We start from the raw sequence: 14,497 nt of genomic DNA on the forward strand, positions 1-14,497 counted from the left end.
CTCTCTGTCTCTCTCTCTGTCTCTCTCTATCTCTCTCTCTCTCTCTGTCTCTCTCTGTCTCTGTCTCTCTCTCTGTCTCTCTCTCTCTCTCTCTCTCTCTGTCTCTCTCTGTCTCTGTCTCTCTCTCTGTCTCTCTCTCTCTCTCTCTCTCTGTCTCTCTCTCTGTCTCTCTCTCTCTCTCTCTCTCTGTCTCTCTCTGTCTCTCTCTCTCTCTCTCTCTCTGTCTCTCTCTCTGTCTCTCTCTCTCTCTCTCTGTCTCTCTCTCTGTCTCTCTCTCTCTCTCTCTGTCTCTCTCCCTGTCTCTCTCCCTGTCTCTCTGTCTCTGTCTCTCTGTCTCTCTCTCTCTCTCTCTCTCTCTCTGTCTCTCTCTCTGTCTCTCTCTCTCTCTCTCTCTCTCTCTGTCTCTCTCTCTCTCTCTCTGGCTCTCTCTCTGTCTCTCTCTCTGTCTCTCTCTCTCTCTCTCTCTGTCTCTCTCTCTCTCTCTCTCTCTCTCTCTCTCTCTCTCTCTCTCTGTCTCTCTCTCTCTCTCTCTCTGTCTCTCTCTGTCTCTCTCTCTCTCTCTCTCTCTCTCTCAATTCAATTCAATTCAAGGGCTTTATTGGCATGGGAAACATGTGTTAACATTGCCAAAGCAAGTGAGGTAGATAATATATAAAGTGAAATAAACTCTCTCTCTCTCTCTCTCAATTCAATTCAATTTAAGGGCTTAATTGGCATGGGAAACATGTTTACATTGCCAAAGCAGGTGAAATAGATAATAAACAGAAATGAAATAAACAATAAAACAGTTTTACAGTAAACATTACACTCATAAAAGTTACAAAAGAATAAAGACACTTCAAATGTCATATTATTTGCAAATAGTTAAAGTACAAAAGGGAAAATAAATAAACATAAATCTGGGTTGTATTTACAAGGGTGTTCTTCACTGATTGCCCTTTTTTCGTGACAACACGTCACACATCTTGCTGCTGTGATGGCACACTGTGGTATTTCACCCAGTAGATATTGGGTTTGTTTTTGAATTCTTTGTGGATCTGTGTAATCTGAGGGAAATATGTTTCTCTAATATGGTCATACATTTGGCAGGAGGTTAGGAAGTGCAGCTCAGTTTCCACCTCATTTTGTGGGTAGTGTGCACATAGCCTGTCTTCTCTTGAGAGCCAGGTCTGCCTACGGCGGCCTTTCTCAATAGCAAGGCTATGTTCACTGAGGCTGTACATAGTCAAAGCTTTCCTTAAGTTTCGGTCAGTCACAGTGGTCAGGTATTCTGCCACTATGTACTCTCTGTTTAGGGCCAAATAGCATTCTAGTTTGCTCAGTTTTTTTTGTAAATTATTTCCAATGTGTCAAGTAATTATATATATATTTTCTCATGATTTGGTTGTGTCTAATTGTGTTGCTGTCCTGGGGCTCTGTGAGGTCTGTTTGTGTTTGTGTTTGTGAACAGAGCCGCAGGACCAGCTTGCTTAGGGCAAGTACTGTTCTCCAGGTTCATCTCTCTGCTTTGTTGTGGAAGGTTTGGGAATCGCTTCCTTTTAAGTGGTTGTAGAATTTAACGTCTCTTTTCTGGATTTTGATAGTGGGTATATCTCTCTCTATATCTCACTATGTCTCTCTTCTCTCTCTCTCTCTCTCTCTGCCTCTCTCTCTCCCTCCTCCCAATACTGTGGGGATCAATAGTTCTGTTAGCTAAAGTTTCTACTGCAGAGTGACAACTGCATTGTTTGTGATTTATGGTACATGATGTTGCCATAGGGCTCCTCTCTATACTCTCATTGGATTAGATTGCTGTGTATTGAATGTGTGTGCTGTTTCTCCTGTCAGAGAGAGAACTGTCAGATCCTCCACCTCCATACTGTCTAATCTTCTCAGTAATACATTAGAAGATAAGATGATGAGGGGCTGAGAAACCAAAGAAGCATCCATGATACTCAGTGCCAAGCAGCCTGGCACACCCAGCTGTACACACACATGCACGCACACACTCACACACGCACGGCCATGGACGTACGCACACATACGCACGCACACACACACACACACACACACACACAACACACACACACACACACACACACACACACACACACACACACACACACACACACACACACACACACACACACACACACACACACACAGTACACACAGCATTATTTCAGTAATCTGAGCTGGAGGGGCAGCTGTGCTGTGGGTAGAGGGGTTTGTTTCAGGGCTGATTTGTTTGTTTGGGCTCTGGCACCCAGATGAGCAGTAATCAGAGGAGTTAGAAGACAGGATTGTGTTAGCCATGACACTGATGAGGCTGCTAGGCTTCCTCCCCCACAGTCCCATGCACAGCCCCGGACCTCAACAACTCAATCCCACAGCACCTCACCGCAATCTGGGCCAAGCTAGCACACACAGAACACACACACCCAGCACTAAGCACACAGGGAGACCCTTTGCCAAACAGCCTTGAGAAATACCCTTTTTGGACAGGGTAGTTAGTAGACTGATTTAAAGATGCAATACAATTGATTAAATTGATGTATTAAAGTGTGAAGAGCTGTGTGTGTGGTTTTGCCAGATTTTGAATGGGTGTATGATTCAGAGGGGTTGGGTTAAATGCAGAAGACACATTTCAGTTGAATGCATTCAGTTGTACAACTGACTAGGTATTCCCCTTTCTCTGTCCTATATGTGTGTTTGTTTAGATACAGATACACTACATTACCAAAAGTATGTGGACACCTGTTCGTCTAACATCTTATTCAAAATAATGGGTATTGGGCCTTCCGAATGGCGCAAGGGTCTAAGGCACTGCATTGCGGTGCTAGAGGCATCACTACAGACCGGGGTTCAATCCATGATCGGGAGTCCTATAGGGCAGCGCACAATTGGCCCAGTGTCGTCCAGGTTAGGGGAGGGTTTGGCCGGGGGGCATTACTTGGCTCATCGTGCTCTAGCGACTCCTTGTGGCGGGCCGGGCACCTGCTGGCTAACCGCTGTCGTCAGTTGAACGGTGTTTTCTCCGAAACATTGGTGTGGCTGGCTTCCGGGTTAAGCGGGCGGGTGTTAAGAAGCGCGGTTTAGTGGGTCTTGTTTCGGAGGATGCATGACTCGACCTTCGCGTCCCGAGCCCATTGGGGAGTTGCAGCGATGAGACAAGATCGAAATTGGGGAGAAACATGGGGTAAAACACACAAAAAATATTATCATTGTAATGGGTATTTATATATGGAACAAGAAATGGCCTTCCCCAAACTGTTGCCACGAATTTGGAAGCACAGAATCATCCAGAATGACATTGTATGCTGTAGCTTTAAGATTTCCCTTCACTGGAACTAAGGGGCCTAGCCCGAACCATGAAAACAGCCCTAAACCATTATTCCTCCTCACCAAACTTTACAGTTGGCACTCTGCATTCTACGAGCTTCAGCACTTGGCGGTCCCGTTCTGTGAGTTTGTGTGGCCTACCACTTCACGGCTGAGCCGTTGTTGCTCCTAGACGTTTCCACTTCACAATAACAGCACTTACAGTTGACTGGGGCAGCTCTAGAAGACAGAAATTTGACGAACTGACCTGTTGGAAAGTGGCATCCTATGATAGTGCCACGTTGGAAAGTCACTGAACTTTTCAGTACAGGCCATTCTACTGCCAGTGTTTTCCTATGGAGATTGCATGGCAGTGTGCTTGATTTTATACACCTGTCAGCAACGGGTGTGGCTGAAATAGCTGAATACACTAATTTGAATGGGTGTCCACATACTTTTGTATATATAGTGTATCTTCTCTAATTTCCTTTCCCAGGTGTGAGAGGTTAGTATTGACATCCTCTCAATGAAGCTATAGACTGTACTGCTGGCAACATGTTAGAACTGATATTCATTCCCCTCTCCCCAGGGCCGGTGCCAGGGAGGACAACATTCATTTAACTTTATCAAGCTATAATTTCCCTCAAATGGCTTTGGCTCTGTGTTTTGAATCTCTCTGCCCAAGGCTAGTGTTGGTTCTGCTTCTGTATCGAGCCTGTATACTGACTTTCTTCTCTCTCCACTCCGCAGGATTGGTGGTGCGAGAGGCCAGTATTGAGATCACACGGCAGCAAGTAGAGGAGCTGTTTGGACCAGAGGACTTCTGGTGTCAGTGTGTTGCCTGGAGCTCTGCAGGGACCACCAAGAGTCGCAAGGCACACGTCCTCATCGCGTGTGAGTAACGCCCTCTACCCTGTCACTATTGAGTCCCCTCAACCCTGTCCTCATTCCTTTCCCCATCCTGTCCCCATCCTGTCACCATCTCTGTCCCCATCCCTGTCTCCATCCCAGACCCCATCCCTGTCCCCATCCCTGTCTCCATCCCAGACCCCATCCCAGTCTCCATCCTTGTCCCCATCCCAGTCTCCATCCCTGTCCCCATCCCTGTCTCCATCCCAGACCCCATCCCAGTATCCATCCCTGTCTCCATCCTTGTCCCCATCCCAGACCCCATCCCTGTCCCCATCCCTGTCTCCATCCTTGTCCCCATCCCAGACCCCATCTCTGTGTCCATCCCTGTCTCCATCCCAGTCTCCATCTCTGTCCCCATCCCTGTCTCCATCCCTGTCTCCATCCTTGTCCCCATCCCAGACCCCATCCCAGTCTCCATCCCAGACCCCATCCCAGTCTCCATCCCAGACCCCATCCCAGTCTCCATCCATGTCCACGACCCTATCCCAGTCTCCATCCCAGTCTCCATCCCTGTCCCCATCCCAGACCCCATCCCAGACCCTATCCCAGTCTCCGTACCTGTCCCCATCCCAGACCCCATCCCAGACCCTATCCCAGTCTCCATCCCAGTCTCCATCCCTGTCCCCATCCCAGACCCCATCCCAGACCCTATCCCAGTCTCCATCCCAGTCTCCATCCATGTCCACGACCCTATCCCAGTCTCCATCCCAGTCTCCATCCCTGTCCCCATCCCAGACCCTATCCCTGTCTCCATCCCTGTCTCCATCCTTGTCCCAATCCCAGACACCATCCCAGTCTCCATCCCAGACCCCATCCCAGTCTCCATCCCAGACCCCATCCCAGTCTCCATCCCAGACCCCATCCCAGTCTCCATCCCAGACCCCATCCCAGTCTCCATCCATGTCCACGACCCTATCCCAGTCTCCATTCCAGTCTCCATCCCTGTCCCCATCCCAGACCCCATCCCAGACCCTATCCCAGTCTCCGTACCTGTCCCCATCCCAGACCCCATCCCAGACCCTATCCCAGTCTCCGTACCTGTCCCCATCTCTGTCCCCATCCCAGTCCCCATCCTGTCCTCATCCCTGTCCCCACCCCAATCCCCATCCCTGTCCTCACAGTCAAAGAGTCACCGAGAGTGACTCTTTCCAAGTTGATCTGTATCTGCCAGTTGTACAGGCAGTCAGGAAAAGGCTCTCATAACTAATGGCAGTTACGTGTTCTTTTGAGCGTGGGTGGGTAAAACAGCCCATAGACTCCACTTTCATTGTGTATAAACTAGGAGGAACTGAGCAGAGACAGGGAGTGCTGTATACACACAGCACAAGGATATGTTTATACCAACATTTCCGGTTATTTGTTGGTGGTCCTCAAATGCCATTTTCTTATGTTAGTAATTCTACGGGTCAGTATACCAAATACCAACATGTTTTCCAGTAACAACACATTTATTTCTTCCCTTGCGCTTAAATCAGTTTAACGTGACCCAGAGGACATGCCAATCAAAACGGGAAGGGAGTTGGAAACTCTGACAGAGACGAAATAGAATAGTTTTATGTCTTTCAGTTGTTGAGTGATCACAACAACAAAAAAGAGTACACTAAAATGCCCAAAAATGTACTGAACTCTGACTGTTTTTCTGCTTTATCTTTATCACTGAGCCATGGCTCTTCTGCAATCATCGGTATTTGTATGGACCTTATGCATTTCTGACTTCAAGCCATGTTGTGTCCAGTCTCTCTCTTTCTCCAATAGAGTGACAGAGGTCTCTGGGACACTTATATCCCTTTCATACACAGACCAAAATCCCACTAATTTACCATGCATGCATTTTTATACCAGCCTTTTCATAAATCTGAAAGGAGTAGAGATAAAATGAATGGAAAAATATAAGCTACTAAAGACCTACAGTAGTCATGATTCCTGCATTTTCACAGACCCTGTAACCAAAATACAGGTATTGGATTTGTGTGAATGGTTCTCTGTTTTTTTTACAGGTAAATTCATTAACTGTTCCATTGTTTAACACCTTCCTAATTCGAACTGCAAACACCCCCCATGTTTTAACAACACCCACCAACCCCCACCCCTCCCAGTTTGCCAGTTACCCACTGATATGTATAAAAGGGGTATACGTGCAAATAAGTGGTAAATTAGGGGCTGTTTGACAGGGGTCGTGTAAACATTGCCTTGTCCAGAGGGGCGGCCACGATGCGTCACTTCTCCATTGGCCTTTCAGATACCCTGTTAGGATGACTCACTAGACATCTGAGAAAGTGCTGTGTTCATGCCTCTGTTACTACTCATCACCAGCACTCACTTAACAGCAGCTATACTCATCACCAGCATTCAATTAACAGCAGCTATACTCATCACCAGCACTCACTGAACAGCAGCTATACTCATCACCAGCACTCACTGAACAGCAGCTATACTCATCACCAGCACTCACTGAACAGCAGCTATACTCATCACCAGCACTCACTGAACAGCAGCTATACTCATCACCAGCACTCACTGAACAGCAGCTATACTCATCACCAGCACTCACTTAACAGCAGCTATACTCATCACCAGCATTCACTTAACAGCAGCTATACTCATCACCAGCACTCACTTAACAGCAGCTATACTCATCACCAGCACTCACTTAACAGCAGCTATACTCATCACCAGCACTCACTGAACAGCAGCTATACTCATCACAGGCATTTAGTTAACAGCAGCTACACTCATCACCAGCACTCACTTAACAGCAGCTATACTCATCACCAGCACTCACTTAACAGCATCTAAACTCATCACCAGCACTCACTTAACAGCAGCTGTACTCATCACCAGTACTCACTTAACAGCAGCTATACTCAACACCAGCATTTAGTTAACAGCAGCTATACTCATCACCAGCATTTAGTTAACAGCAGCTATACTCATCACCAGCATTTAGTTAACAGCAGCTATACTCATCACCAGCATTTCGTTAACCGCAGCTAAATCAAGTTGTATTCGTCACATGCGCCGAATACAAGAAGTGTAGACCTTACAGTGAATTGCTTACTTACAAGCCCTTAACCAACCATGCAGTTCAAGAAATCGTTATGAAAATATTTACTAAATAAAGTAACAAGTAACACAATAAAATTACAATAACAAGGCTATATACAGGGGGTAGATAATAAACAGCAAGTAGAAGCAGTGTAAAAAATAAAGGGGGGTCAATGTAAATAGTATGGGTGACCGTTTGATTCATTGTTCAGTAGTCTTATAGGTTGGGGGTAGAAGCTGTTAACCTCTCTGGGATTGTTCGGGACGCTAGCGTCCCACCTCGACAACAGCCAGTGAAATTGCAGGGCTCCAAATTCAAAACAACAGAAATCCCATCATTAAAATTCCTCAAACATACAAGTATTATCCACTATTTTAAAGATAAACCTCTTGTAAATCCAACCACAGTGTCCGATTTCAAAAAGGCTTTACGACGAAAGCACACCATGCGATTATGTTAGGTCAGCACCTAGTCACAGAAAACCATACAGCCATTTTTCCAGCTAAAGAGAGGAGTCACAAAAGCAGAAATAGAGATTAAATGAATCACTAACATTTGATGATCTTCATCAGATGGCACTCATAGGACTTCATGTTACACAATACATGTATGTTTTGTTCGATAAAGTTCATATTTATATCCAAAATGTATATCCAAATCTCAGTTTACATTGGCGCATTATGGTCAGAAATGCATTGTCTCAAACAAACATCCGGTGAAAGTGCAGAGAGCCACATCAAATTACAGAAATACTCATCATAAACATTGATAAACGATACAAGTGTTAAACATACTAATAACGATAAACTTCTTCTTAATGCAACTGCTGTGTCAGATTTCAAAAAGGCTTTACGGAGAAAGCACACTTTGCGATTATGTTAGGTCTGCACCTAGCCACAGAAACCCATACAGCCATTTTCCAGCCAAGGAGAGTGTCACAAAAGTCAGAAATAGCATTAAAATGAATCACTTACCTTTGATGATCTTCATCTGGTGGCACTCCCAGGTCTCCATGTAAGACAAATCATGTTTGTTTTGTTCGATAATGTCCCTCTTTATGACCAAATACCTCCTTTTTGTTTGCCCGGTTTGTCCAGTAATCCGAACGCTTCACCTCTCTGGGATCGTTCGGGACGCTAGCGTCCCACCTCGCCAACAGCCAGTGAAATTGCAGGGTGCCAAATTCAAAACAACAGAAATGTCATAATTAAAATTCCTCAACCATACAAGTATTTTAGACCATTTTAAAGATACACTTCTCGTTAATACAACCACAGTGTCCGATTTCAAAAAGGCTTTTCGGCGAAAGCAGAACATATCATTATGTTAGGTCAGCAATGAGTCACAGAAAGCATTCAGACATTTTCCAACCAAAGAGAGGTGTCACAAAAAGCAGAAATATAGATCAAATTAATCATTAACCTTTGACGATCTTCATCAGATGACACTCCCAGGACTCAATGTTACACAATACATGTATGTTTTGTTCGATCAAGTTCATATTTATATCCAAAAACCTCAGTTTACATTGGCGCCAAACCACTGGAGAAATTGCAGAGAGCCACATCAAATAACAAATCAGATCAAAATCAAATCAAATTTATTTATATAGCCCTTCGTACATCAGCTGATATCTCAAAGTGCTGTACAGAAACCCAGCCTAAAACCCCAAACAGCAAGCAATGCAGGTGTAGAAGCACGGTGGCTAGGAAAAACTCCCTAGAAAGGCCAAAACCTAGGAAGAAACCTAGAGAGGAACCAGGCTATGTGGGGTGGCCAGTCCTCTTCTGGCTGTGCCGGGTGGAGATTATAACAGAACATGGCCAAGATGTTGAAATGTTCATAAATGACCAGCATGGTAGAATAATAATAAGGCAGAACAGTTGAAACTGGAGCAGCAGCACGGTCAGATGGATTGGGGACAGCAAGGAGTCATCATATCAGGTAGTCCTGGGGCATGGTCCTAGGGCTCAGGTCCTCCGAGAGAGAGAAAGAAAGAGAGAAGGTTAGAATTAGAGAACGCACACTTAGATTCACACAGGACACCGAATAGGACAGGAGAAGTACTCCAGGTATAACAAACTGACCCTAGCCCCCTGACACGTAAACTACTGCAGCATAAATACTGGAGGCTGAGACAGGAGGGGTCAGGAGACACTATGGCCCCATCCGAGGACACCCCTGGACAGGGCCAATAACAGAATTACTCATCATAAACTTTGATGAAAGATACACGTTTTTACATAGAATTAAAGATAAACTTGTTCTTAATGCAACCGCTGTGTCAGATTTCAAAAAAGCTTTACGGCAAAAGCACAATATTCAATCATCTGAGAACAGCGTTCAGCCACAAATGCAAGCCATACAGTTACCCGCCAAATTGTGGAGTCAACAAAAGTCATAAATAGCATTATAAATCTTCACTTACCTTTGCTGATCTTTGTCGGAATGCACTTACAGGACTCCCACTTCCACAAGAAATGTTTGTATTGTTCGATTTCATCCATATTTATTTCCAAATACCTCCGTTTTGTTCGCGCGTTTAGTTCACTATTCCAAAGACACAATGCGCGAGCACAAAATCCAGACGAAAAGTCAAAAGAGTTCCATTACAGTTTATCTTTTTATGGCTGCAGGGGCAGTATTGAGTAGCTTGGATGAAAAGGTGCCCATTGTGAACAGCCAGCTCCTCAGTCTCAGTTGCTAATATAATCATCATATTATTCGTATTGGATGGAAAACACTCTGAAGTTTCTAAAACTGTTTGAATTATGTCTGTGAGTAAAACAACTCATATAGCAGGCAAAAACCTGAGAAATTCCACTTCCTGTCTTTTTTTCTGGGGGTGGCATAATTTCAACCAAGCTCTCATTGAAATTACAGCGAGATATGGATGAGTTTTCACTTCCTACACCTTCCACTAGATGTCAACAGTCAATAGAACTTTGTCTGATGACTCTCATGTGAAGGGGGGTCGAATGACACAGGGAATAGTCACCACTGCCACGAGTTGACCATGCATTCACTATGCGCGTTCCATCGCTCATCTGAAGTCATTCTAATTCTCCGGTTGGAACGTTATTCAAGATATATGTAAACAACATTCTAAAGATTGATTCAGTACATCGTTTGACATGTTTCTACTGACTGTTACGGAACTTTTGGACATTTCGTCACGTTATAGTGGATGCGCTTTGTGACTTTGGAATTGTTTACCAAACGCGCTAACCAAAGTAGCTAATTGGACATAAATAACGGACATTTTCGAACAAATCAAGCATTTATTGTGGACCTGGGATTCCTAGGACTGCATTCTGATGAAGTTCATCAAAGTTAAGGAAACATTTATCATGTATTTTCTGGTTTCTGTTGACTCCAACATGGCGGCTAATTTGGCTTCTGTTCTGAGCGCAGTCTCAGATTATTGCATGTGTTGCTTTTTCCGTAAGCTTTTTTTGAAATCTGACACAGCGGTTGCATTAAGGAGAGGTATATCTATAATTCCATGTGTATAACTTGTATTATCATCTACATTTATGATGAGTATTTCTGTTGAAACGATGTGGCTATGCAAAATCACTTGATGTTTTTGGAACAAGTGAATCTAATAAGCCAATGTAAACTCTGATTTTTTTATATGAACTTTATCAAACAAAACATGCATGTATTGTGTAACATGAAGTCCTATGAGTGTCATCTGATGAAGATAATTCAAGGTTAGGGATACATTTTTATCTTTATTTCTGTTTTTTGTTAATGCTATATTTCGCTGGAAAATGGCTGTGCTTATTGTGGTTTGGTGGAGACCGAACATAATCGTTTGTAGTGCTTTCTCTGAAAAGCCTATTTGAAATCGGACACTTTGGTGGAATTAACAACAAGATAAAATGATTTAAGACACATGTATGTTTTAGGAATTGTAATTTTGAGATTTCTATGGTTTGAATATGGCACCCTCTATTTTCACTGGTAGTTGTCATATCGATCCCGGTATTGGGATTGCAGGTATAACAAGTTAAAGAAACATGTCAAACGATGTTTACAATCAATCCTTAGGGTCTTTTTATAATAAATCTTCAATAATATTCCAACCGGACAATAGTGTATTCATTACAGAGGAATAAGAAGGAACGGCGCGCCTGCGTGACCGCGCAGTAAACAACTGATTGGCCACAGCCCAGTCCACTTGTTGAAACAGCTCTTATTCGACTCCCTTCCACAATAGAAGCCTCAAACAACTTTCTAAAGACTGTTGTCATCTGCTGGAAGCCTTGGGAAGTGCAATCTGGCCCCATAGACATAGCATATTGGATCACTTAAATGAAACTACAAACCTCAGATTTTGCACTTCCTGGTTGGATTTGTCTCAGGTTTTCGAGTTCTGTTATACTCACAGACATCATTCAAACAGTTTTAGAAACTTCAGAGTGTTTTCCATCCAATACTACTAATAATATGCATATATTAGCATCTGGGTCAGAGTAGCAGGCAGTTTACTCTGGGCACCTTATTAATCCAAGCTACTCAATACTGCCCCCCTGTCACCAAGAAGTTAAAACCTGTTGAGGATCTTGAGTCCCAATTGGGAACCAGCCCTCCCACCGTCAGCTGGAATGTGGCGCATGGAACGCAAAAAATATTCTTAAAAATATTTAACCTCCACACATTAACAAGTCCAATAGCTCAAATGAAAGATAAACAACTTGTTTATCTAGCCAGCAAGTCAGATTTCTAAAATGTTTTATGGCGAAAACATAGCACATATTTATGTCAAACCACCACCGAAGACACACCGAAGACCAAGCTAATTTCCATAGCCAAATTCAACAAAATATGCAATCACCAAACGCAGGATTAAAATAAAAATAATTTCACTAACCTTTTGAAATCTTCATCAGATGACAGTAATATAACATGTTACACAGTACATTTATGTTTTTTCCAATAATATGCTATATATATCCATAAATCTGTTTAGAATGACGCCATGTTAAAAAAAATGCTACTCAAATGTCCGGAGAAATGACGATAGCTCCGCCATATGCCGTCAGCTAACATGGAATACACAACATAAACTTAGACTAAATATGCATGTTCTACATATATATAGAAAGATACACTTCTTCTAAATGCAATCGCTGTGTTACATTTATTTTTAACGTTACAGATTTCGTTCACTAGGCTATAATATGAGTCGGCGCTCAGGAATTAGCATTTTGGCTCCTCTACTTCGGAGTCCACAGAAACCCATAATAAACACATAAATATTCCCTTACCTTTGCTGTTCCTCCATCAGAAGACCTGGAAGGGTTTATACTTACCAAAAACAGCTTTAGTTTGGAAGTCTGTGTCTTCCGGTGATCAAACACGACATATTTCGGTTGAAATGCAGCCAAAAAGTCAAGTGGGTGCGCACCAAAACGTCGAAATTACATATTATATGTCGACTAAACTTGTCAAACTATGTTCAGAACACAGCGTTAGCATGTTATATAGCTTCACAGCAATTCTCAGGACGATCAGAAACACACGAGTCGTTTAATCAATCTTGGAACAAAGACATCACCCGAGCAGAACGCGCATGAGAGTAACCTGTTTTCTCGCATGACCGAAAGGTTTCGGCCTGCCAAAACTCTCGTGAGCGCGCGATTCTCACAATGAGAAGCCCCATTGAAAGCAGACATCGCGCTGAAGAGATAGAAACTGTTCCCAGGACTGTAGGTGCTTGGGAAGCGTGGGGGCGATGACGTCAAAGTTGGGCCAACTTTTATGATGACAAGAGAGAGTTTGGGAGAATGAGTGCCCTGAGAGTTCTGCTTTACATAGAGACATAATTTAAACGGTTTTAGAAGCTTTAGAGTGTTTTCTATACAATAATAATTTTTATATGCATATATTAGCAATTTTTGACAGATTTTTTTTCTGTTTACTATGGGCACGCAATCACCCCAAAGGGGGCAGTAATCAGCCCTATCTTTAACAGGTTTTAAGGTGCGTGCACAAGTCCAGGCAAAAAGTTTTTAAAAAGTACAATAAAAGTTAGTAGAAACATGCCAAACGATGTTTAAAATCAATCCTCTGGTTGTTTTTGTCATAAATAATCGATAATATTTCAACCGGACAAAAGCTTCATCAATAGGAAAGGAGAAACAAGAAAGGCGCGTTCCCAATCAGACGCATGGCTGATGAATGGACATTTCCACTGGCCACTGATTTAAAGTGCTGTATCTCCCTCATTTTTCAGAGTAAAAGCCTGACACACTGCCTAAAGACTGGCCACATGTAGAGGAATCCATAGAGACTGTGAACTGGGTCCTAAGTCTTTGTATGGTGGACAGGCTTTCAATGGAAAAACAGCCTTTCAAAATAATAGTACTTCCTGTTTGGATTTTCCTCAGGTTGGCGCCTGCCATATCAGTTCTGTTATACTCACAGACATTATTTTAACAGTTTTGGAAACTTTAGACTGTTTTCTATCCAAATCTACTAATTATATGCATATCCTATCTTCTGGGCTTGAGCAGCAGGCAGTTTAATTTGGGCACGCTTTTCATCCAAAATTCCGGATGCTGCCCCCTACCCTAGTGAAGTTAAAAATACTTTTTTTGGGCCTTCCTCTGACACCGCCTAGTATCCAGGTCCTGGATGTCAGGAAGCTTGGCCCCAGTGATGTACTGGGCCATACGCACTACCCTCTGTAGCACCTTACGGTAAGATGCCGAGCAGTTGCCATACCAGGCGTTGATGCTACCGGTCAAGATGCAGCTTGATGGTGCAGCCGTATAATTATCTTTTTCAGGATCTGAGGACCCATGACAAATCTTTTCAGTCTCCTGTGGGGGAAAGGAGTTGTCGTGCCCTCTTCATGACTTTCTTGGTATGTTTGGACCATGATAGTTTGTTGGTGATGTGGACACCAAGGAACTTGAAACTCTCGACCCGCTCCACTACAGCCCCGTCGATGTTAATGGGGGCCTGTTCAGCCCTCCTTTTTCTATAGTTCACGGTCATCTCCTTTGTCTTGCTCACATTGAGGGAGAGGTTGTTGTCCTGGCACCACACTGCCAGGTCTCTGACCTCCTCCCTATAGGCTGTCTCATCATTGTCAGTGATCAGGCCTACCACTGTAGTGTTGTCTGCTTGGCCACTCAGTCATGGGTGAACAGGGAGTACAGGAGGGGACTAAGCATTCACCCCTGAGGGACCCTGGTGTTGAGGATAAGCATGGCAGATGAGTTG

General features: G+C 43.7%; 1 protein-coding gene across 2 annotated transcripts in view; it reads left to right on the top strand.

The window, feature by feature from the left end:
* LOC121847147 (netrin receptor unc-5 homolog) overlaps positions 1-14,497 on the top strand; it is a 222,457-nt gene that overhangs the window by 172,941 nt on the left and 35,019 nt on the right. For both annotated transcript variants that reach the window (XM_042326670.1, XM_042326671.1), the window contains one exon: positions 4,051-4,194. In XM_042326670.1, the coding sequence (XP_042182604.1) occupies positions 4,051-4,194 (144 nt within the window). The remainder of the gene's footprint in view (positions 1-4,050; positions 4,195-14,497) is intronic.

The sequence above is a fragment of the Oncorhynchus tshawytscha genome, linkage group LG09, assembly GCF_018296145.1.
Source record: "Oncorhynchus tshawytscha isolate Ot180627B linkage group LG09, Otsh_v2.0, whole genome shotgun sequence".
Classification (NCBI taxonomy): Eukaryota; Metazoa; Chordata; class Actinopteri; order Salmoniformes; family Salmonidae; genus Oncorhynchus; species Oncorhynchus tshawytscha.